This window comes from Pelecanus crispus, chromosome 12 (assembly GCF_030463565.1).
Source record: "Pelecanus crispus isolate bPelCri1 chromosome 12, bPelCri1.pri, whole genome shotgun sequence".
In the NCBI taxonomy this organism is placed as follows: Eukaryota; Metazoa; Chordata; class Aves; order Pelecaniformes; family Pelecanidae; genus Pelecanus; species Pelecanus crispus.
The window spans coordinates 12,801,546-12,827,831 of record NC_134654.1 but is presented as its reverse complement, the minus strand read 5'-3'; the positions used below and the strand labels follow the sequence as shown (position 1 = coordinate 12,827,831).

Genomic DNA, 26,286 nt, shown 5'->3' with positions numbered 1-26,286 from the left:
AGATCTGTTTGGCCAAAATGGTTGCTTGAACACTACCAATGTATTTGTATTGGGTTACTACTGCCTTTTTGATTCAATGCTTTGTATGTTTCCCAAGACTGCTTCTACTTTCCTGAGTAGTATCTATGTCACATCTAAAGACTTTTTTTTTAAGCTGTAAGAGCCATTTGTCTCACTGTTTCACTTTAGTGCAATTTCCCATTCTAAACATTAGTGTCACAGTTCCACTTTTTGGCACTTAGGCAACAAATTTTATTATGCTGCAGTCAATACAAGTGGCTCAATTGTTGCTAGCTTTTGAGTCAGTTTTTGCACATTACTTAACTCTAAATGAAGAATATCTTTCTGTGTACTCTAGTACTAGCTGTTCCAAGAGGCAGAAATTGCTTCTTTGAACTTACTCTTATTGTGCTATCTGACCAGTTTATTCAGAGGTAATTTAAGTCCCCATTATCATTTGGTTAGACTTTCCCACTTCTTTGATCTCTGTCAACATTATGCACTCAACATCCTTTTGTTGATTCAGGAGCTAGTAGTATAGAAGACGACAGGTATATTTACTTTCTTATAGGTTGCGAGCATAACCCTCTATAAGCAGTTAAGTAGGTTATTATAGTTCTCCGATAGCACTATGCATTGCAACATTGGAAACACTCTCCATTTCCAGGACAATCATGTTGGGTTCATTGTAGCAATTTCAAGGGTTAACTACCCTTGCTGTTACAAACATGCACCATGCTTCTTTTCTGAATATATCTGTTTGATTTTCAGCTTCTGAATTGTACACAACACCTAAAAAATGACAATTCAGGATCCTCCCCTAATTCTCACTCATTCCAGTAAATAGAAGATTGACTTTAAAAATAATGGGTTTTTAAAATAATTTATTTCTTTGGGGAGAGAGGAAAGAGGATAATCCTTGCTTTTGGGGTTCAGAGCCTTTAGGGAGCATGTTCTGTGTTCTCAAGGTTTTTTTCTCGCAGTCATAAGTTAAAACAATGTGCTCAGTGGGTAAATGAAAGTTGACTTTCTCCTACAATCACCTAACTATGTAACTGCTAAGATTATACAGAACTGAAACCAAGTATTGTGAGACTTGTGATAAAATAATGCATGTTGGGAAAACTGATTATATACTTTTGCCTGTTAAATGAGAAGACTGTTCTACTGTTGTACATCTCTACATGTTTTCTCTACATGTAGGCATGTAAGGTGATTTGTGATTGATGATTGCTTTGCCTTCTCTATAGTAAATACAGTAGTTTGACTTTATCTATCTCTTTTTAAATATCATTATTTGGGACTTTTCAGAAGTCCCGGCTACTGCAGTAAGCTCAACAGAGATCTAAACTGCCAGCCATTTGGAAACTGCAAACTAGTTCACAACACCACTTCTCCCGTGTTAAGCAATAGTTAATGCTTAGAACATGTGCCATCTGAACAAGCTTGAGCTCTGAACAAGCTTGAAGATGGTTTCTGTAAGAAGTCTAAGGTGTTGGGGTTTTGACCTATAAAGTCTTAAGTGGCTCTGCCTACTTGAGAAATTCCTCTCTCTTTGCATCATACTTCATTGTGCAGAGTGCCAGAGGTAACACTGCCTGGGTTAAACTGAAAGGGGTGGACGGCAGCCGGGTCCTGGACATCTGCCTGGCATTCACCCGCTCACCCACCACTGTTCAGTGACCTGCAAAACTGAAAATCCAGAGATTTCCCAGAAGAACCGGTCACAGGGGCAAGGGGTGTGAGGAGGAATTCGACAGTGAGGTTAGTTTATTATAGGTAAAGAAGATATTTTTAAAGTTAGCTTCTAAGAATGTAACACACTATGATCAAAGTCCATTTCTGTAGATGACCCTAGAGAATATGGCAGGGAGAAATGAAGCCAAGAAAATGTCTGGTAGCAGTACATTTGGTGAGGCTCCATCACTTACGTGCAGGATTTCTGTATTAAATTAAGACTGTATTTCTAAAAATATATTAACCAGAACACTATGAAGATAATTATAAGTTAAAGAGAACTTTACTTGAATATAGGGCTAACTCTGCACCACTTATCCTTAAGCAATCTTATTATACCACTGAACTAAGAGAGCACTGCTTTGAAAACAGGACTGGGCCATCCGCTCTTCTTTTCCAAGCTAAACTCTGCAGTTTGTGTTCTCCTGCGATGGGCATGAGGGCAGACTGCATCTTACAGGGTCTGACATAACCAAGAAGACCTATCCAAAAATGGTGTAAAAACTAGACTCCTTAATTCATTAACTGTAAAGATAATCATGTTATGTACCTAAATTACATATAAAGAACCAATTGTGCAGGTATGTGTGAACAGGCTTAAGCTTATTTAAATAAGAGTTCCAATGATATCAAAGTTAAGCAGGTGACCTAACGTTTTTCCAAGTCTGGGATGTTGACAGCCACATGTAAAATGAGATGTCCTAATAAAGCCTAATTCAGGTGTATTTAATATCCAAATATCTAAATGCAAACTAAAAACAGTTCCCCCCATTAATTTCTTACTTATTTCGTACCTTAACAGTTACAGCTCCATTTCCCATTTTGTCTTTCCAGAGGCATGAACCCACTGCAGGATCAGGACCCAAACAATTTTAAATGGCATTTTATATTCCGAGTTTTGATATGTAGTGGCAGAATTAGAAACTACACCATAAGATATACACGAGAGGTCATAGGTACACTTGACTAAGCTTTCCCAGAGCACACTGCCTGGCACCGGGCAAACATCCTGCTACAGAAGGCACAGCCTGACCCCCCGATCCCAACATTGCCATTTGAAACCAGACCCGGATGATTTTCTGCGCTGGATTCAGTGGGATACGGAATAGGAATGATCACCTGCACACACATAGTGGTGGAATCAAGGCCTAAAAACATATACAGTGCAGACCAATATCTGTGTACACAAACTCAACAGATTAGATTAGTGTTTCCCCAACCCTCTCCATTTTCAGGATGACTTTTAAAGGATGAAGTCCATTTGTAAATCTGACACTCTTCATGGCTTAGTATTCAAAACGTCTCGTTTGTGCTGCTGTGACAGCAGGCAATACAAAAATCCCACTTTGTATCACTGCATTTGGTTAAAAACGTCCGCACAACACACAATAGAGGTTATCATCTTCTCATTTTGAAAAGGTCCACACTCTATACTTTGTGCTCAGTTGCAACACCACTGTAGTTTTTGTAAAGAATAAATATTGACTTTCCTGGACATTGCCTCACGACAGAACAGGACCTTGAGTTCATTTTTTTTACCAGATTTTTTTTTTAGCCTGGTAATACAATTTTAGAGCATAGTTTTCATTCTGAGTACTTCAAAAGGCGTGGAAAAATAGACTTTATAAATGTCACAAATTGCCTGTTTTCATTTTCAGACAGGTGACCATGTTCTAAAGCTGGCTCTACTCTATTTCTTTTCTTGGAAGACTATACAAAATTTATTACTTTAACTTAAATTTCCAAGCTACAAATTTAATTAAGATTACAACATACCACATTTGGAAAGTCAAGACTGGAAAAAGCCATGCAAAAATTAAGATTTAATATTAATGCAGGCTATTTTGTAATTTTTTGGTTTCAAGAATAAAGCACATGACTGTCAAGCAAATTACCAACTGGAACAAGAGAGTACACACCAGTTCTCAAGAAACTGAGCTCAAAACTTAGCATATGCTAAGTCTGTTATATGTATCAGTCTGTTCACGGAATAGCTCAGCTCTGTCTCTTAGCAGCATCTGCACCTCATGGAAAGATGTTCAGATGCTCTCTCCTTAGTAAAGGTCAGAAACCAGCATTAATTTCACGTATAAAAATACATGGTGGTGACATCACAGGAACCTGTATGGGTAAAATTCAACTTTCAGGTACAGTCAATACACAAGACAACAACTAGCAGGGTCAGTAATTCTGGTGGGCAAAGTCTGGATGTGTATTTTAGCTGTAACAGAACCCCAGCTATCAGCAGAAGTATGTAGAAAACCTTATGGATTTCACACACACAAAAAGAAGTTTTCTGTCAGATGTTCAGCGTCCCAACATGTGACTCGACATACTCAGCTTTATAACATCAATTAAGATACGCAATAATCTTCATGGGATCAACCAACCACATCCAAAATTCAACATTAATACAAGCACAGCTACAGATTGTGACTGAATGAAGAATCAACCATTTGCATGATCCCTTCTGCCTCAAAACAGTGTGCAGCTCTGGGGAGCAGGAACACAAAGGAAAGAAACACACAGGTGGACAGCTCACACAAAAAAATGCCTCATTGGTTCAGTTATAAATCTGCAGTTGGGAAATAAAATCAAATGCGTTGCGCAGGGAGCTGAAGCAGCAAGGAGAGAAAAGGGGGGAAAGCACAGGAGTGGGAAGGTAAGGCAGATGGAGTTGGATAAAATAAAGCTGCTGTTACCTGAAGCAGTTTTCCCTCGGCTGGAGTCACCTCAGCAACGTTTGCAAACTCCCCTTCCAGTATGATTGGCTCCACTTTCAGGGGGATCACCCTAATGATGGCTTTCTGCGCTGCTGACCTCTCCGACTCGACCGCCGCCGCCAGCACCAGCCCTGTATGGCCAAGTCCTGCCTGCAGGGTCGCCATGAGCAGCCAAGGCCAGAGGACAGCCAGCTGCAGCTGGGGGCCAGCACTCATGCTACCAGCTGCAGCAGCGCGCTCCGGCCACACATACCGCTCAGGAACGCGTCCTCACCCTGCGGCAGGCTCCAGCCGTCGGCAAAGCTCGTCAGATTTCAGAGCGTGCGGTCCCAGCGATGGGGAGGCAGGAGAGAGAGGAGAGAGGGGCTCAGTCACCGCCAGCGCTGCTTACTGGACAACTTCTCCGGTTCTCACCATCACCGTTTCTCTTCTTTGGTGCCACGTGCTCAGAGGCCGCTGGAGCTCAAAGGCATATTTTAAACAAACAAACTAAAAAAAAATTCCTAAATTATGAGTCCCTCCTCCAGCAGATAAATCCGGAAAGATCAGTGAAACAGGTTGCAAGAAAGAAATCAGTTCAGCTATACAGGAACACCAGGGAGCATTAGGAACTCATCAGTCCCACAGAGATGAGGCACAGAGAGATCTCCCCATGGACATGGTGTCCTCATGTCTCCTGCTCAAGAGTTAGGGAGATCCACAGGTTCATAACATCCATCTCAAATACCCTTGAGAGACACCTCACCTTCTTGCCAGCATTTCCCACAACATAAGCTCAGGCTCTTCACCTTGAATGTTATCTGCAATTATCGGTATCCTTCTCAGAAATTATGCAGGAGGTATTTCTTGAATTTATGGTGAAAAGAAACTTGGCTTCTGTACCGTTCTCTTCCTAATCAAGTTGATCCCTTCCATCCTTCTTGGGCCAGAAGTGCTTCATTCAAGTCTGGAGATCAACTTTACTTTTCTCCTAGCAATCCATGTTCAGAGTCTGACTCCACATGCAGTTCTCAAGGATAATTAATAAAGCACAGAGCTTCTCTTCATAGTTTCAAGTTCCCAGGAAATAAGAAGGCCCCAAAACACTCTAAAAGTTTAGATACCAAGCCAAACAGGTATCAAGCAAAAAGTTACAGCATATCTGGTTTCTCTCGCACTATTTCTGTGCACGCCTGAGTTCCGGTATGACCACTTCCAAGCACACATTAAGAAGATCCCGACTAAAGGCCCCACAAAATAAAATATAAAGTTCCATGGTCTGCCCAAAGGTCACATGAAACATATCGAGGAGTCTTCATAACTGGGAGAATTTAGACAAAGGATATTTTCAATTCAAACCAAAGTTACAGTGATACAGTCACACAGCTATGAAAGAAAAAGTGATTTAAAAAAAAAGAAAAAATATCTGCAAACCTGTTAGGCAGTGTGCCTGCTGGAGTCCGCAGGGACCAGGGTGGATGGAAATGTTGCTGTAAATCCTAGGCAAAAGTTATTTCCAGTAGCTTAAGAAAACTGTGTAGGTCTGATGATGTTTGGGTTTGGTCTTTTTTTTAAAAAAGTAAAAAAAATGGTATTTATAATAAAAAAATATTTAAAAAAAAAGAGAAAGAAATCTCTCTCACACACATGCAGCAGGCAGGTAGGTGCGAGTGGAGCTCCACAGCCTGAAAGAGAATCCAGCAAGATCAAAGGGAGAAAATTACTGCAGACAGAAAGCTCCTGGGGCAGGCATGGCTGAAAGTGAAGTGTCCGCATGTAATCTACAGACCTGAGAAAGAACCCAAAAACACTTCGGAAAAGCTCCTTTAAAGTAGCAAAGTCTCTCCTCTCGCTACAGGAAACGCAATTATCGGATCTAAACGCAGGGAGCACGAAGGAAAATAAAACCTGGAACATCAGCAGCGACCCGGCAGCGAAGCCCGGCAGGCTGCCTGACCATTATCGGGTAGGGAAATCACTCCAGCAGGCGCAGGGGCTGCCAGCCGCCGGACAGCCCCTAAAGCTTCAGCGGAAAAGCCTTTCTTCCAGAAAAAATAAAACTAAAAATAAATACTTCAGCTCGACCCCCGGAGAAGGCAGGCTGCGGCTGGCCGTGTCCTCCCCCGGGACGGCCGGCGCTCTCCTACCTGCTGACACAAAGTGAGGGTGGAGCAGCCGGAGCCACCGCCCCCCCGCGGGGCCGGGACCGCGGGCTCCCCCTCCCGCCCCGCCGCCCGCCTGCAGCGCGGTGCCCGGGCCTGGCGCTGCCCGGGCCTGGCCAGGGCGGAGGGGCGCACCGGCCCGGCACCGGGGGCGACAGACCGGCCCAGCGCCGCGGCGGCCCGAGCCGCTCCCGATTCACTGCAGCCTTGTGCCTCCGGCCCTGGGAAGGGCTCTGGCCATTTCACGCGCTGCCTTTCTTCGGCTCTCGCTAATTTAGATTCAGTAGCCCTTTTCGAGTTGCTACTGCGAGGAGGTTTCAGGTCAGGCTGATGTCAGAGGTCTGGAATTCAACTGCTATTCTCCTCTGACATCACTGAGAGGTGAATAATACTATAGGTCAGACCTATAACCTCAAAGTAAGGTCGCAACTGGAAATCTGGAAATCGGCATGTGATGGAGTGGTGCTTCAAGAGGGCACTCAGAAATTAATGCAAAAACAACGCACCGTGCGCAGAAAGCGTATGATCCATCCAGCTGTTCTGGGAATCGTTCGCTGTCGCTCCCAGTGCTCATGGAAAAGTGTGTTCAGGAAAGCAAATGCATTAATAAGGGGGTTTTTTGTAACACATGCAACCAAACTAATCCCTGGAGTCACTCCACAGAAATTAAAAATCATGCAAAGACCTGGACCACTGTTTTGGTTTTTTTTAAAACTTGTCCGTATGGTAATGGTTATTTGTTGATAAAAGTGTCAGCAAGAACTACTGAACGTAAAGCATTTTTTTCAACTATAATACTCCATCATTTGTAATTTAAAACACAGAGAAAATATAAATGCAACACCCATTTCAGGTTAAAAGTTTAATTTATTGCAGATTGCTGCAACCATGCTGCCTAAGTCAGGGTATAAAAGAACATCTTCCAGGTAAAACAAATCCCACTCTATTCCCATTAACAAGAATATCATTAAAAACATCTCTTTACAGAAGTTACTTATTATTATTTACTGGCTGAAGTATATCCACATTAAGGTGCTGAAATGCTAGACGTTCAATCTAGAGTTACCTGAGACTTGTGAGGCTTTGTGCAATATTATACTGATTTCCCGAAGTAGCAAGTGCCCTTTCTCCTGTGCTCTCTCACAATACGTCAGTGAGTTGGTTAAGGATAGTTTACATGCACGTGTATTCTGAAAGTGCTGTACTGCAGGAGATCCAGCTCCATAACCTTTTAAAATTAGCATATTAAAATTTTTTAATACTAAGATTTCATCATTTGTCTTCAGAATCACAGAACATTAAGACACTAAGGCTCCCCTAACTTAAATCTCCGAAAGTATCAAATCTTTTGGTGGTAAACAGGAGCAAGAAAGGTAAGCTAAGAAGTTCCCTTTGCATTTTATTTGAATTAAAGAGGTAGCAGCTCCAGTTTGATAAGGCTGAATTCCTGTAATCTCCATCTCCTTGCACCTTGAAACCAGGAAGGCTAGACTGATGGTCTCAAACCCTCTTACTATTAATGGCACAAACTACCACAGGACATATGGACCCGTCCACTATTTCCATGGCATATTATCCAACGGTCTCAAGCCACATCAGCTGGGGAGCACAAAACCAAACTCTGGTGACAAAGCTGCAGCAATGTTATCACACATCTTTTCCCTTTAACCACTTGAATACTCTCATTCATTTAGAAATGCTTTCCACATTGTTTCATTTGAGGAGGAGGATTTGAATGTAAGCACCTAGCCTTTCACTACTCACATCAACTGGAATTGCACTGCACATATGTAATATATGATAACGAATAACAAATCCAAGGACAATCAGTATGGTAACACGCCCACTCACCTGACCTAAAAGCATCCTCAGACTGCATTTGTCTAGTTTGGACTGCTGGTGAATAATTAAAGGTTTCGCCTCAGCTCATCCTACCGCTCAGTGTTCACTTAGGACATCCTGACCATAGCTAGAAGCTACACAAAGCTCTGGAGGGCATAACTGAAGTGGTCCTGATAAATTCTCTCTGCTCCTTTCTTGTGCATTTTGCTCAGGGCTGGCTCTAATTAACTATAAAAGAAGTATGAACATGCATGAAGCAATTAAATTTATGTTTTAAGTGCTCTTCCACATGTATTTCCCTAACACCACAAATACAGAATATTCCCCCTTTATCCTTCAAATAGTATTTTAACATAAATACAAATGCACATCTATTAAAAACTTAAGATCTACTATCAATATAAATACAATCATATTTTAAAAGTTAAAAATTTATTTTGAAGACCTATTTAAAACAAAGTACTAAAACAACAAATAACTTAGCATTACAGATACCATTAGAATCAAAGGAAAATTATTAAACCAGAAGAATTCCCCATTAATGTAAAAGATCAGCAGCTGTCATATGTAACGGATACCCACCAGAAAGGATACACTTGCTGCTGAAGCAGAGCATTGGTATAGGAAGGAAGAGCATTTCCTGGTTAATCACTCAGAAAATTAGCTCATCTTTCCTATAGCTGCTCTCCTGAAATCCCTGACCCATTCCGACCTAGAATCTTGTGACTTTCCTACGCTTTTGTTTCATACACAATTCCTAGTAAAGGGCCACAGTATGACTTCAAGCAAAGACAGTGAGAGCACCAAACACCATCTATGCCGAGTATACTGTAGCTTCCAACAATGTTAAATAAAAAGATTCCAAATACAGCACTAAAACCAATTTGCTTCCCACTAAGAAAGTTTTGAGTAAGTTTTTAAGGCTTCCTGTTTACAAAAAGTTCAGACTTCCCATATCTAAAGAATACAAGCAGCTAAGTAATTACTTCATATTAAATACTCTGACCACTAGATGCTTTATAAATTGACAGGCAGAAATGTAATGGAAGAGGTGTAAAAAATGGAGCAACTAATACCCTACAAAGTTAAAGTTAAAGCAAAAAAAAAAAAAAATAGAGTTTTTGTTGTTTGGTTCTTTTTTTTTCCAAAAATGCAGTTGAAATGATCCAAAGTGCCCATTGTGTGCAAACCACTGCCGCTGGAGTCTGACAAGGGAACCCAGCTGGCAGCTGCTGCACATTTTCACATACTTGTCACCCACTTCTCACTCTCTTGTTTCTTCCTGGGGAAAGCACCCCTGCTTGCAAGCTACATCTACCAGCAGATGGAGATCTAGGAAGAAAAGGGAATACCGAGTAAATATCAGTCCTTGTATATGTTTCACTTGGCAGCATACGTAGCAATTGTACTTCTGTCAGGTACTATAAAATACGGCCTGAAAGGCAGACTATAACTTGAGAATTTGAGGCCTACTCTTTAAAGAATAGGAATTATTCTAATTTTGCAAAACTTAAAATATAAAACAACAACAAAACAAATTGTAAGAAAAATGCTCCCATTCTTCGAGATACATTATTTATATGTGCACTCACTACCATGGATACCAACTGCCAAATATTAATTACTATAAAACCCTGGGTGGATCTACAGAAATGCCCATTCTGCTTGTGACATATACCTTCATTTATCCATAAAAGGCACAACTGCCTCAAAGTATGCCATAGCTGGTGCCAAGATCCCAGAGAAAACTCGTGGTGTCACAGACAGGACAAACAAAAGACTCCTTTTTTGAAAATTACCTTGATCCATGGCAAAATGGAGATACTTCCAATGTATGGCCAGATCTTGCAGGTCAAGAAATTGAACAAGTACCCTGATAAAGTCACAACAGCACTACCACTGCAAATGTCACCTGTGTGAACTTTAATCTCTAAACAGACACATTCACATCTTGGGAAAAGTACTCCAGCCGTTGTTCTTTTTCTTTACTACAAAGCTCCTGCCCAATAGGCACCAGTTCTGCACTTTCTGACATTTGCCTCCTGCCAAAGCACTCTGTTGGGAAAAAATCTTGAAAATGCATAGGGATGGAGAAATCAGGGGGCTAGTAACAATGCAACTCTGAATTCTATAAAGTTAGGAGACAGCATCTAACATCCACTCATCCAAAACAGCAGACTGCCAGGACAGGCAATTTGAAAGTCCTTCACTGAATATAAAATAAAGTAAAGGTAATGACAACCGGGCTGGAGCAAGAAGCTGTAGTTCAAACTTCTGAGAGCAACTTCACTTTGGGCTTCAGACAGGAGATGTTGAAGAGTTCAGGGCCAGGCCTGTCTCCACACTAACTCTTAACACCTTTGTAGGAGATCTCACTGTGACCTATTAGGAACACTAATGAACTAAATGAAATTATTTTTGTCTGGAAGGTGTAGGAAATAGTTCAAGTGAACATACAATAGCATGGGAGACCTTGCCTGAATGAAGATTTGCCCTTAAGAATTGCACCTATAAATCTATTTACCTTGTAGTGAATGATAGGGAATGCATGATGACACAGCTGTAGTGGCATGGGAGTGGGTAGTAAATGTCTAGGGCACCTTGCAGCATAATAATGATGGATTTATGTGAGTCAGTAGCATCTCAGTATTCCATCTGTCCTTGACAGGACAAGGAGTAATGATTTTAAACTAAAGAAGAATAGATTTAGAATAGACAAAAGGAAGAAATTTTTTACAATGAGGGTGGTGAAGCAGTGGAACAGGTTGCCCAGAGAGGTAGTGGAGGCCCCATCCCTAAAAACATTCAAGGCCAGGTTGGACGTGGCTCTGAGCAACCTGATCTAAAGCTGCCCATGCTCACTGCAGGGGAGTTGGACTAGATGATCTCTAAAGGTCCCTTCCAACCCAAAGCATTCTATGATTCTATGATCTGTGTTCTTCTAGCAAAAAGGAAAGTTGCCAGATTATTTGAAGGACTGGATGACACACAAAAAATATATGGCCAGCCTTTAAGAAAGCTTTTTCCTTAATGTATCAGTATCAGCTTAAATGCTTAAATCCAGAAGTAACAAATTCCACCTGCTCCGCTCTGAGATCCCTATTTCAAGAAAGAAGCGCTGCAAACAAAAATTTCTCCAATCAGAATCTGGTCCTTCTTATGTACTCTTTTAGAAGAGGAAGCACAAACCACAGATAAAAGGTCCAGGACAGCTATATTCACTAGCTGAGTGTACCTGTGGAGTACAACACAGAGGAGATGGGGAAGAATACATGAAGAATTTACAGAGTTCCTATCAATCATTCGTGAAATCCAAAAGGACTCCTGTTGCAAGTGTGGATGCTGCCAACATAAGCAGGCAGATTTATTCCAAAAAGAACATTTGATAGATGAGCTCAACTAGAAAGTAGCAGAGAAAGAAGACGCATCATCAGCACCTTCAAATCTATGTCCTAAGAAAGAGCCTGGGGCTGAAAAAAGCAGTCCCTGAAAGGTGAACTATACCTCACACCTCAATGTGATAAACATGCCAGGAACTAGAAAGCCGTACCCACTGTCTCCCAAAAAAAAAGAGTGGGAAGGGAACAGGTGACACAGCCTATGCTCATTTGCAATGACGTATCTTAGTGCTGATTTAAGTTCTGCACCCTCTGTTGCAGCCTCTGACTCCTGGCAGGACTCACAAATAGTTCTTCTCCTGCTGCTACCAAAGAAAACGGCGTCCCTCTGCCAAATTGTCAGGTACAAAGACAATTAGTGCATGAGGAGTAAAGATATGGTTAAAGCAAACACTTGCATTCAAAACAAAGAGAAGGGTTCTTCACCCACTGTGTAATTAACCTATGTTAATGACATTAACTTACAAAAACCACAATAGATGCTAAATGTTTGCATGGTTTCAAAAACTGACTAGAAAAATTAATTGAAGAAAAGTTTACTGAGGCCTTTTCTACTTAATAGTACAAAAATGCCAAAGATACTGTTGGAGACAGGACAATGGACTAGAGAGACCTTTCATCTTGACCCTGTTTGGCAGGATGTTCTTAAAACTGGTAAACTAGCATTTAGCTGAGAAAGTTGGTTAAGTATATTGTTTTTTATTTGAAGAAAACAGACAACCTATTTCAGTGATTTAGGGTGCTGCAGAGACGGGCTGGCAGCTATGGAGGTAAATCCTGGGGACTACATTTTAGTAAGACAACAGCTGTCTCCCTTGCTACAGGATAGCTGCAAAAAGGCAAAGAAATCTGGTCTAGTTCTTTAAAGGAAAGTAATGCCTTCTCCACAAGGGAAGGTTTGATTCTTGGCTCATTTATACAGATTATCAGCTTGGTTTTGGTCCAGAGCTGCTCCCAGTCACAGACGTGACTTTTTCCATCTTCATTGCAGTGGCCTTTGGTACCACATTATGCTGGCTTTTGCTGTGTGATATCTAGAACTTGGTGTCACCACATAACAAAGGAAAGTGAATCATTTCTGCAGCCTACTGAAATAGATGGAACAAAAGCCTTCTCTATGGATACGTATCAAAGTGCAGACTCAGAAAACTTGCAAGGGAGTGCCCAAAAGAAAAGAGAGGACAGACAGGATTCAATCACTTTCAGAGGATAAGTTGTAAAGAAACACCTGGAAATTTTCACAATGCAATATTTTAGCTCAGAAAGATTAAGGAAAAAGTTGTTTCCAAAGACTCACAGAGGAAAGGAGGTACTGACTGAAAAACATGTAGTCAGAGCAACAGAAGTCAGCTTATATTTAAACCTGCCTGCTTCAGGCTTACATTTGAGATGCAGGAGATGGGCTACGCCAGCTTCGAGGCTTATATCATGTGCCCAATTTATTTTGGGCCAACTTGAGCCTGATCATGTTTGGCTCAGGTGTGCTGTCTGTCTCCACCCTTTAACATGTACACCAAGCCTAAAAAGTACAACAGTGGAAGCATAGAGCTGATGACTACCACATTTCACGGAGTGTAGACTCTATGCTAATTGTTGTTAATTAGCATTAGCGTAACAGTGTTTCATCTCCATGGAAAAGCTTTCCAATGCCATGGAAATGCTTTCCAAAATGTTCTTGTACATAACTTTACAACTGGTATATTAAGCAAATGTTTTGCTTTAGATATGAAAGCTGAGAAGTCTGCTAATTATCCATGATACCAGGAAGTAATTGAACAAGAACTCTCAATTCTGTGTTTTAAACAAAAGCCTGTCTTCTTTCAAGATGGCATCCAACCTCTTTTCTCAGCTTCCTGACAAAAAGACTTTATTCCTTACTTAAATATTTGCAACTGATGGGCATTATGAGCTGAATTATTAACTAGCATCATTATCTGGAATCTAGAAACTACCCTTTGAAGTGAGCAACAGCTCTTCAAACTATACAATCAGCTCTTTGATGAACAGCTGTGAGGGAAATAGCTTCTTGCAAGACTTGCAGGCTGCACCAACTTTTCCTCTAGAATGGAACCAAAGTACTCTTTGTGTCCTCTTATGTCTCTCTAATCTGTGGACATTTAGGTTTTTCCTTTAGTTACTAGATTTGTGAGCTGTTTGGTCTCAGATGTTCTGCAGTTTGTTTTTCTCATGTATTTCAGCATACATATCAGCAGACTGGTACAAAATTTAATCAGCAATCTGAGACAAAAGGTTTGGACTTCTACACCAACTCCATCAGTTTGGTGGGTTTTTTCCCTGTTATTTCAATATTCACCTCATTACTCAGCATTTCCTTCGTAGCACTGTCACCCTCCAGCAAACATATCTGTCAACTTCACCTCAATATTGTGACATCCAGGTTTCTGACACAACTCCCAGAACTTCAGGTTTTATTTACTGATATAATTTATACCCTTTTCCACATAAGAGTAATTAGCGTAAGCGTATCTATAGAAGCATGTTGGTAAGTATACTAAGAGGTTGAACAAGTATAATATTTTAACTAAAGGCACCACGAAGTACTTACACTGCAGCCAATAACTAAACTATTCTGATCTCCTCTTTCTGTAATAGCTAGTTTCAGAGTAGCTGTCTCAGTAATCTCTAAAAAAAAATTTAGAATCTCTTCTTACCAGGGGACTTGCCCTTGTGTGAACTGTGTCTTCTTTTCCTGCATCTAGATTTTACAGATGAGTCTGTCTCTTCTACAGATTTGTTCACAGGCTCAGTTCCTGAAGTGAATTGTCTCCCTTCTGTCTCTGACGTACTGGATTCACATTTAACACTAGTATTCTCCTTAAAAAAAACAAAAAACAAAAAAAAACCAAAAAACCCCAAACCACTCAATATTTTCTTGTAATCACTTTAGGGACAAAATACTAACTATTCTTCTCTACTCCGAAAGGACATCTAACAGGTGTTCAACACTGCCTAAATGGTTTACATAACAAGTGTTTTTAACTCAGAATTAAGGTTGCCAAAATGAAACTCAAGCTCTTACAAAATGTCATATTAAGCAAAACATGAAATCCGAAAACTAGAATATACAAAGTTCGGGTACATGTCCTCACAGTCTGAGCTTTGCCCTCAGTTATCAAACTAGATATAAGAAATAAGCTATAAGAAATCCAGGTGCACTTATTGTTACCTACACATGTATGATTAATGACAGATCTAGCTCAGAGAACTTGACAGAGCTGCGTGATGAAAAACTACACATGCGAGCTGCACATTTCTGGTTGGAAATCTCACCCCACCCAATTGTTAAGACATTAAATTATAATGTGTTGCTTGCTTTTTGGAGCCCTCTGCTGCTGCTCCATATGTATTTTGCAGGCAACCATTTACCAATACATTTCCATGATCATGTGGCAAAAATCTGTAGGTTAAAAAAAAAAGCCAAACAACCAAGTTATGTTTCTATTCCACTGAGGAATCAAAGGCCCAAAGGTAAGCACTTGGAGTTTACCTTTAGACAGAAAGATGTTCTCACTATCACCTGTTCTAGAATATTCATCTCTTCTGCAAATATCCTACCAATCAATATCCTAAAGATGCATGATTGTTCAGAGCCTGCAATGTTTCCTTCTATTAATGAAAAAAAAGCTTTTGAAAACTCATGTGTGAATTTACAGAAGACAAAAGGTCATCACACTTGATAATCAGATATTAGTAATTCCAAAAATCACACTCTCCACCTTGATTCTGTCATTACTCAATGTTAAATATATAAAAGGCAATGTGTATGCATATTAATAGAAATACATATAGATTCTTTGACAAAGTTGTATAATAATATTCAAAAAGGTCTGTGCGAATACAGTAACTGAATACTCCAGGGAGAGCTAGTGCCCCCCAACCCGCCTCCTGCACTTGCTAGATACCCACCCTTGATTGGTTTAGAGTAGACTTGGTAGTGTAGGTTAATGGTTGGACTGGATGATCTTAAAGGTCTTTTCCAACCTAAACGATTCTATGATTCTATGACGCTATGATTTGTTCTTTGAAATGTGTTGTCTTTATGCATTGCATTAGTACTATTAACAAGGCCATGCGAAAACCATTTGGCTAGCAATGCCTTTTGTCTAACATCTGAACCACAATTCCCTCCTAGGCATAAAAACAAAGAGAAGGAAGGAGGACTTTAGTTCACTGCCTTCACCAGCTAGAATCCAAATTTCATGAGGGATGATCTAAACCTCTGCATTCCTAGTGACATTTACATAATAATAAGTTCTAGAAAAATGAGTAAGCGGCCTTAACCAACTAGTGAGAGAAAGGAAGGTTTCTCAAGTAAGCATCTTAATTTGGCTACTCCATAGGACAACTGTTCCAGAAACAATTCTATGAATGCCATTATTTAAAAAAAAGAGAATAACAGATACACTATGAACTGAAGAGCAGTATCAGACAGGGGATGTAAAAATCAAATTGCATTGTTTGATAAACAAAAAACAAATGCATACTGGGATAACCATTATTAAGAAATTATTACTAGCCAACATGCTGAAAGAAGCCTAGAAACTGACCAGCAGTTCTACAAAGGACCTGGGGATGCTGCAGTGCCCATTAAGGCTAACGACACCTTGGGCTGCAAGGGGATGAGCATGGCCAGCAAACTGAGGGAATTTCATTTCCCCCTCACTGGTGAACCTGTACTTGCAACACTGTGTCCAATTTTAAGCCTTACAGTTGTGTGTGTGGAAATTGAAGAGCGATGATACTGCACAGTACCCTTTTCAGATTCCTTTTTATCACTGTGTTTATAGGATCTTACACACCAACTCTTTAGTAATCTAATATAAAAAAGGCAATAATAAGATTTTCATTCTAACAGCATCAGCCTAGCCCACACAAATCTTGGTCCCAAGTTATCTCTTTTTTATTGTTTGTTTTTTTAAGTGAACATGCTTCTGACCATGGATTTACCACATCTGTGGACAGGCTCTTCACCCAGGTCCAGTACTCCTGCAATTTCAGAGTCCCAAACATTGTGTGGCGGAGAATCAAACAAAGCTACCAAAGCTGACAGATGTGAAAGTTTTGCCTTTTCACTTCCATTATTGAAAAATGCCAAATCTGCTGATGCATCTCACTGGTTACATGACTTACGAGACAGCGACTGGACTATACCTATACCCAGCTGGAACCATGATGAGAAGTTACGGTACTAAAATTAACAACTCACATGAATGGGGTTTGCTGGATGAACCTTCACCAAAGAAAGCAAGAGTTTCAACCTTCAGATAGGTATACTGCCAAGGAGACTGAACAAAATAGGAGGCAAGTTCCTCTTGACCAAGCATTACAGAAATGTTGTATTTCCACTTTTAAGAAGAAAATAAAATATTTCTTACGAGTAGGAGTGGAATAAAATATGCCCATTAAAGGCCAAACCCTGTAAAAGTCTAGGAGAGAAATTCACGAGGCTCAGAGGACAATGCTGGATCTGAACTATTGAATGTACTAACTCTTTTCATGTAAAGAATTGCTCTTTAATTTGCTATCTTTTAGGAAGCCAGAAAAGCAGAATAAAGCAGGTTTCTACTAAACTGTTAGTTCTATGAGGACAGTTTGACACTCAATAGCTGTCATAAGAGCAAGTGAATGCTAGGAAATACTGTGAAAGAAATAGAGAACAAAACAGCAAACATCTTTGTGCCACTGTAAAAATGGATAGTTTTCCCACAACTTCAATGCTCTCTTCATTTCAAGAAAGGACATAGTAGAAATGGAAAAAGTTTAGAACAAACCCAAAGCTATCAGCGGGGCAGAGCAGCTGCCATGCTGAGGAAACTACAGTAGGGCTGTACAGTCAGGGAAAAAGGCTAGCAAGGAGGCTGTGATAAGTGATCTGTAAAATCAAAAGTGACATGCAGTAAGTGGCCAGGGTTGACAGGTGAATGTCTCTTCTGAGACAGAAACCAGGAAGCATCACATGAAGCTAGTAACAGCCATGCTCAAAAGAAACAGAAGCAAGCTCTTGGTGCAAGATTGTGAGCAAAGTATCTGTTTGGTCAAAGGATACTGTATGCTAAAATTGACATGGTTTCAAGGGCTGACTTCAGTCCACAGAAGAGAAACCTAAGATTAAGTATACGGTATCATTCCAAGTGCTCAAGTTGAAAGTAGTTGGAAAGTATAAGGAGGAATGCCGTGTTCTATTTGCATGCCTTGTTCTTGCTCTTCCTAGGTATCAGATTACCGCTATTGTCCCGAGACTTGACGCTGGGCAAGACGGACCTTTGATCTGACTCAGCAGAGTTGTTTAGATGTTCTTGTATTAACACTGGAAGAATTTGCTCCTCCTGGGTTGCTACAAAGAGGAATAAAACTGTCTTCTGTGCACAGTCACTATTCTGGCATAAGCTTGCTCTGAATTACATGGCACTGACAGCTACTGAAAGCCTCAGAAGGCTTCCAGATTCAGGCATAAGCAAGGTAGCAAACTGTGTAGGAGCCTGATAGGAGTACAAGCACGGAAGCCTCCTCTGGTGAGTTCTGCACCTGCCATGATCCCAGGCTCTGCAAACACCACAAGACAAGAGGCAGCTGGGGGGTTAAGTTAACCTTGCCTCTCTTGAGTTTGGGAAGAGGACACCAGCAAGAGAAAATATTTCTAACAAAAAGAGGGAATCTGTCAAACAAAAGGCCTAATAGTCCCTGAATTCCTCTTCAACACAGAATAAGCCACAGTTATTTAACCAGTTAATATCCAGATAAACAGACCAGGACCAACATTGGGATTCTCACCAATTACACAAGTAATGGGGCTTCAAAACCAAAACACCTCCCCCCCAAGAACTCTGTGGTCCACACACTTAATCCCTCAGTTCTTAACAAGGGAGTTTGGACCACAGACTCCAAAGGCCTTCAACAATGGAAAAATATGCTGCTAAAAATGCATTTCAAAAGTTGCCAAAACCGACAATGTTTAAAGGGCGGTCAACACTTAAAAGATAATGAGTGTACACGCATGCTAATAACGCCAAGTTCACAGGTTCAATCCCGGCTCACTGCAGGGGGGTTGGGCTCGATGATCTCTCAAGGTCCCTTCCAACCCAAAGCATTCTATGATTCTGTGATTAAGGAGTACTGCCAACTCTGTAGGCCCTAGCGCAAGGACATGCTCTTCTCTACACAGTACCAAGCAGAACAGTCTACTCTAGGCTTGAGCTTTGCAGCGACCCGATCAGAATATACATCTCTTTATAGAAAGATACGCAAGAAAAAGATGACTAAGAACAATCAAGTTTGCACCAGCTGAGGATTTCCAAGCTATAAATTTTACTGAAGGTATCAAGATACTGATAGCACAATAGAACAGTAGCTTCTACACATATACAAAAATGAAATTTTGAGTGCCTACATGAAAGGTAGGTCTCATGTAGCAGAAACAGATGCAGTCAATTTCTTGTTTTTACTGTGTTTTCAAACAAAAAAAAAAGTAGAGCATGCATTTGCAGCCTTAACAGAGAAACCTCTAGAATGCCCCTAACTGCACATGAGACTTACAGTTTTGTATACAGGGAAGACCAGGCACAGTTAAACCAAAGTACAACTACAACTCGTCAGACACCACAAAGTATAAGCAAATGAAGATGCTTTACACCATTCAAATGTCAATAAATTATACTTTTCACAGAAAACAGAAACTTAATAACCGTTTATCAGAAACAATCTAGCCATTTATCTAAATTTTAAACAAAAATCGTTGCCTTCGGTGACAATTCTCAAAATACTCCTTTTTATTTAAGATCAGAGTTAGTATGTTATAACCTAAAAAAGGTTCCACTTCATCACCATGAATACACCTGCACTATGTATTTTTCCCATGCAAATAAGCACCCTAAGTTGGCCAATAAAGGCTAACACATCTCCTAGTCATTAACGTAGGATACTTTTTCATTCCCTCTTCTTTTTTAAATCTTGCTTTACCAAGCAAACCCTTCACTGTCCATTAAAAGCTTAATTAAAGAAGCCTTTAGCTCTTAAGCAGGAAAGAATATTAAAAAGCTATCAGTCCAGACCCTAGCATTACTATTGAATACAGTTATCTCAAAAAAGATGTTGTTTTATCTCCCTTTACCCCTTACCTGCTCTGGACTGAATGGTTCTTCCTGAACAAACATTACAGAGGATTGAACTGGGCAGTGATCTGGTTGTTCTCTCAGGTTTTCACGTGCTTCCTGTGTGGTCACAGATTCTTGCACTATTTCAGCAGCAGCACTTTCTACAGATGCAGCGGTATGGGTAGCACAAAGAAGGTCAGAAGGCTGTGATGGAGAACAAGTTATTGCTTGATCTGCTCCCATCACAAATGATGTGTCTGAAGCTACAGGAGTAAGAGATTCCAGCTGGCTTTCCTCAGCTGAAGAAGGTGTATCACTATTCTCATTAACCAGCAGTGGTTGACCTCTGTTAGACTGAGGGGTTGAACACTGGCTCTCCACAGGTTCCACTTTCACCATTTCAGCTTTGGGTGATGAACGCATCTCATCAACAATCTGAAACACAGCTTCAAGATTTACTTCTGTCTTCTTGTTTTCATCAGATGTATTACAAGGCCAGTTAGAGGGCAGAAATTCAGCTGCATAAGGTGACTGCATTGGAGGACTCTGAAAGAAACAAAATACAGTGAACTTTTATATAAAAAAATTACAGTGACAGCATGTGTATTGGTTCTGTAAGGCTTTGGAAATGAACATGAGCAATCAACTGAAGTGTTCATTTATCCAAAAGCCTGAAAGATTGTCTGTTATTTTTAGTTAAAATAGCAGGTTTAATTAAAAAAAAAAAAAAAAAAAAGGTTACTACTTTGTCTTGTTTTTCATTAACCACCTTACTCTTGGCATGCATGCTTTCCTCTATTCACTGTCTATTCTGGAGAGAAAGGAAGGTTACTTACCAGAAGCTGTGTACTCTTTCAGACGCATTGCCTGCATACCCTTTGCATTGCAGGTATAAGTATATCCAAGCATTCAAACCAGAGACTTCTAGACTTAGTAGGACCTGTGGGGGTACATTAGAACAACCCCCTTCACACGCCACATAAGTGATAGAAAATGATAGAGCAAATCTACCTGCCTTCAGTTCTTCTAAAACTCAAGCATTCCTGTTGTGTATAAAACCAGCACAAACCACAAGATTTTTAAACAAGAGAAAAAGGTACGTATGCTGTAAATGTGCATATGGACAACACAACTTGAGGAACTCACAGTTACTTACCAATAACATCTTTTTCCTCTTCAAATGATTGTCCATATACGCATCCACACAAGGGGTGATTCCCAGGGATGCTCCAGTCCCAAAATGAACAGGAGTTCAGATACCTATGAAAACAAATACTGTAGAACTGCCCTGTCTCTCACAGCCTCACATCTGGACACTCCTGACTGTCATGACACAGTGTCCCACAAATGCACGACTCAAAGTCTACATAAATCTGCATAAAAGCCCTATAGATCTTCAGGTCAGAAACACCTCTTGGAGAACCTGTAGAGGCTGCCTTTGCCATCACAGAGCAGGTCTGGATCATACTAAAATACTTCACTGCAATGACATCATAGGACGATAGGACACAGTCAGCAATCCAATGATAATTTTTTTTAGTAGAATTCATATAAATCAAAGAACGTTTAAAGCAGAAAGAATACAAGAGTTTTTCAAAAACAGCAAGTCCTACCCAAGTGAAATGATAAATCACATTTTAACAGCTAGTGTCTGTACTGCAATTTCTTCTGGAGATGACTCAGAGTTAAAGGACACTGGAAGGGTAATTTCTTCTGACAAATACTTGTCATATAATGATGTTGAACAGAAACTCGTGTATAATTACAATACAATCTTATTTTGGAAGAGATCTAGTATGAAGGATTAGTCCTTAGCGCCTTATTATTCTCAGACCTTCTAGCTGAGGTAATAGTTATTAAAAGGCTACTTCCATAGATGAATAAATTAGAGAACAGGAAGCCACAGGATCACCTACTAGGAAAGCCATATCAGATCAAATGCCAGTGAAGGATTTTGTCTCTCAGCAGCATGATCATCACAAGTCCCTGAAGGAAATACCACAAAGAGATGAGATCCCTTCCTCTGGGTGTATGAAGTCAAGTCCTGTTGTGGATTCATGTAGCTGTGCCAGTCTGCAGATAGCCTTAAACTTTGGAGGGTGGGGGGGAAAGGAGGGGAAGATAAAACCTGGAATTTGAGAAATTTAGATTAAGTTAAGCAAAGTCTTTTAATTAAAGGCAAGTCACCTTTATATTTTTATGATATAGGTTTAAACATAGTTCCCTTCATTTAATATTTTTTTCAGTTGTATTTTTTAAAATATTAACAAGGTGTTTCACTTTTGTTGCATTGCTTGTTTATTGTCGTCAGTAGCCAGGATTTTAAGGTCTGGGTTACCAAGTCAACTGTCCAGGAATGAGATCATCCCTGCCAAAACGAACCAAACCAACCAACCAACCAACCACCCCACCCTGCAACTTCTGCTGTCTCTTCTTAGGGGACCTCAGCTTGAAGCTGTTATAACACATAATGTCTTCTTGGATGCACTATAGGATCTCATACACATTTCCAATAGGGGAAAGTGCCCACACAAAGATACAATTTAAATCCTTTTAGTTTGTCTAGAGAAGACATGACAGACAAGGATGGGAGGGAGGCAGCAATGAAACAATGAAAAGTGATAAAAGATAGAGAAGTCAGGACTCAAGAGACTAATAGTTTGCCGGTCATTTAAGCTCAAGGGAAAAAATGGTCTAATCTAGCAAAAGCAGTGAAAGGGAAGATGGGCATTTCACTTACAAGATTAGCACATTGTACACAGGAAGTAAAGCACAACTACACCTTTTCAGGGACTGCTAGGACTAAAACAATCTGGCTTGAGTGCTTAGGCAATCACTCAGAATTAGTTCAGATTCAGTTTCATTTTGAAATAACATGGCTAATTATCATTCTTAGTATAAATAAAAGCAAACTCCTTAGGACTGCTTTTAAGGTCAGGAAAGTTTTTCTTCTCCTTTTTTTCTCTCACATTTATTTCTTCCATTTCCTCTTGCTTCAGTTCCGCAAGGAAATACTGACAGCTTAGTAACAATGCTAACAGCAACAATCAAATAGCAGGGCTGCTAGTTAAAAATTAAAAAAAAAAAAAAAAAAAAATCACTAAAATCCAATATGTAGCCTTAGTTCACACCTATGATAAAGCAGCAGGGAAATACTGCACTAATGGTTGTGAGTTGCCAAAACTGCTGTTGCAGAAGATAGCAGCAGTTTTCTCTCACAAGACTCATTCCTATCCAAGGATACTGATTCATCACACTGATCCACACCCCGCTTCAGGAGAACCCAAACAAAAAAGAGTATGAAGCTGTACCTGAGGTCCCAGTTTTGTAACCAATTGTGATGAGAGTGTAATACAAATCTCTGAAACCTTGATTTCAGAAACCTGACAAGAGATATACCATAATCAGCCACTACGTCTGGGTATAACCATCTATATCCCCTTGCTGTTCCATGTGCTAATTCCCTGTAGCTTCTTCTGGAGAGCAAACCACAGGCAGACAGACATTTACTTACTGGCCTTGCCGGACCATGTTCCAGTCAGGGTCACCTAACAGTGTCAGCAGGTCAGGTGTGTACTGTACAAGCCCAGTGGCTGGCCTCCAAGCCCCAAAAAACTGTACCTGTCTTAATCTCTCCTAAACTTAAAGCAACGCTCTCTGCAAGACTCAATAAGAACTAGCACAAGGTTTAGGCTTTCTTGTCCAACAGTGCCTATTTTTCCTTCTGAGACCACGAAGTACTGTCTGGATCCAACAGAAACAGGGCTGATAATCAGCTTGCTGACTGCCAGTGTGCTGATATGGCTCACTGTCTTCTGGACTGGTCCAGCAGGTTTGTATAAACTTTGCCAGTAGTATCTAGTAGGCCACAGCATGATCAAACAGCCTAAAATGCCCTGCAAACCACCTTTCAACAGCATTGCACTGAATTCCTGCAACTGGTGTAAGATATTGAGTGGAACAATAGAACGCAAAAGTTCTGGGGTTTGTGAAGAACGATAAAATGCTTAGTCAGCCAGGGTTGATTAATTTTACTGCTTTTGAGGATTTGTGCAAGTGGTTACTGATGATCAATACACAACCGGGGCAGGATGATCAATACTGTAGCTGGCTGCATCCCTCAGCAGAAGTTTGGGGAAGTATCTACCCCAGAGCACAAAAAAGGTAAACTGATTATTCCCCACAGCTCAGTGAGAACCACAGGCAAACTGCTGTCTTCTGTACCATCTGCACAGCCCCTGTCACCATCTTTCAAGAGAAATGATCTATGCTACACTAAGACTCAGAAATCTCAAGAAGTCCTGTTGATCCATTCTGTATGATATTTGTGTTATCCTGCTCAGAGACAGCCAGTTACTGACCTGGTAGAACTGATTTATGCCACTTCTTGCCTTTGGGCAGCTCACACAGAGGATTACATTCCAGCAATCTCTGCCCAGATGCACCAGTAGCTTTTGACTGGGACTTCCAGTATTATCAAAGCATCCACGAGGAAGTAGCCTACATCTCTTTTGACTCCACACACTGCCCATGGACTTGCTTCTCCAAACAACTGATTTTTACTAGACCCTATGGACAGTGTATTTATATTATCTTTCAATCTAGCCACAACACCACCCTTGACAACTCCTTTGGAATGATTTGCTATCCCAAACATTGATCTCAGACTTGTGAGATAAGGAGTTATTTCATTGTGACTTCCCATCACTCAGACTGATCCTCATGTCCTGGATGAAAAAGCAGCTCATGATGAAAGTGAGAAGACAAAGATGCACTGAGTGAAAAATAAACACTGGACTATCAATGGCATGATTGGCCAGTGGCTATTTACATCCTTACACCAACATGTTCTTCTGGCCGTAACCTGGCCAACTTGGATAAGCTTATATAAAAAAAAAAAATCATGAATAAAAGACAAAGGTTTGATATTTGCAAGACAAGAAACTGGATGATCAGGCCTGGGTAGGTCAACCCTTTTTCAACATACATAAGCATAACTTGCTTTGCTTGTCCTCTGTGAGGAAAAAAAAAAAAGTATATGCATTATGCTGTAATAGAAAAGGAAGCCCTTGCATTTTTACTTCAGATCTTTTGATATTTGATAAGCCAGGCCCTCAAGATAAGGTGCAGTTTCCACCAGAATTATATAAAGCATTTACAGTAAGTACTGTAGTTATCTTTAACAAGACATCTCTGAGATGGGGCCAATTCCAAAAGTCACCTTAGTTTTTTCTCATTCATCAAATGAAACTCAGGACTGCAGAAGGCTGTCTGGGACAAAAAAGTGGAGCCGTTTCCCAGTATTTTCATAATATTAAAGAATCTCTTTTCGCCCAGGCAAGGACATTCTTCAAAGATAAACATAGACTCATTAACTAAAATGAATTCTGGTGAAGTCAAGCAAAAAACTTATATAGAAAACACTCCATTGATGAGGACACCCACTATGCTGCTACCCTGAAACCTAACTTGAATTACAAAACTACCCATTTAAAGTTCAGTGGTTCTTTGAAATAGGTATTTGTAAACCACAGTACTTTCACTTTCTCAAGCAGATCAACTTTCAAATTTATATCCTTCACTCCAGAAGTCCATAAACCTACAGTTCATTCATACAGTCTCCTCTGCTTTCACCTGATTTCAGTATGCTACACTCACCTGGAAAAAGCTGCAGTGGGTGTATGTTGAAGCTGTAGGACTAGCACAGCCAGTCAGAGGATCTATGTGGGCAGGTGGTGAACAACACTGCAGTGCAGCTGCAAGAATTCAAACACAGTTATCAGACTTCCAGAATTTGTGTTTGGTATGCAGAGTTCTATTGCTTATTTTGATTAAACATTTCAATAATCACACAGTAAAGTAAATTCCAGAAATGTATTATTACGTCCCAAGTGATTTTAAGACTGATTTCTTAATCTTAAAAAATATTTATTATATGTGTACATATATTAAAAATGTATATTGTAAAATTGATATACACACACATAGAAACTTCATAATCACAGGTTTTTGTATCTTAATATCACCTTTTTTGATTTGGCTGCTTGACTTTCTCATCACAATATACCACAGAAAGTGGATTCACATAGGAAGAGCCTAGATGTTCAAACACACACAGAGAAATTAAACAGTGATTTTATTATAAAAAGCAACTCTGTAGATGAGGCAGTATTCTGCAGGTATTATATCTGGTGACACGCAGAGATAATTGAAAAGTAAAGGCATTATTTGCAGGACAGATAACCTTTAAAATCTGCGATCATTCTGAGAGAGAGAGAAATCCTTGATGAAATCAAATTTAGTCCAGTGTTCATAATAAGTAAATGTAATGAGT

At 40.2% G+C, this 26,286-nt stretch overlaps 2 protein-coding genes across 2 annotated transcripts in view; both read right to left on the bottom strand.

Annotated features, from left to right (window-relative positions):
- Window positions 1-4,676, bottom strand: part of RNF43 (ring finger protein 43) — a 58,494-nt gene extending 53,818 nt beyond the window's left edge. Inside the window, exon 1 of the mRNA XM_075720059.1 lies at window positions 4,440-4,676. Within this exon, the coding sequence (XP_075576174.1) occupies window positions 4,440-4,676 (237 nt within the window). The remainder of the gene's footprint in view (window positions 1-4,439) is intronic.
- Window positions 4,677-9,707: 5,031 nt separating this feature from the next.
- The window catches only part of HSF5 (heat shock transcription factor 5), a 28,957-nt gene continuing 12,378 nt past the window's right edge, over window positions 9,708-26,286 (bottom strand). Inside the window, exons 3-6 of the mRNA XM_075720265.1 lie at window positions 25,611-25,708; window positions 19,977-20,498; window positions 14,514-14,676; window positions 9,708-9,775 (exon numbers count right to left, since the gene is read on the bottom strand). Of these exons, the coding sequence (XP_075576380.1) occupies window positions 9,708-9,775; window positions 14,514-14,676; window positions 19,977-20,498; window positions 25,611-25,708 (851 nt within the window). The remainder of the gene's footprint in view (window positions 9,776-14,513; window positions 14,677-19,976; window positions 20,499-25,610; window positions 25,709-26,286) is intronic.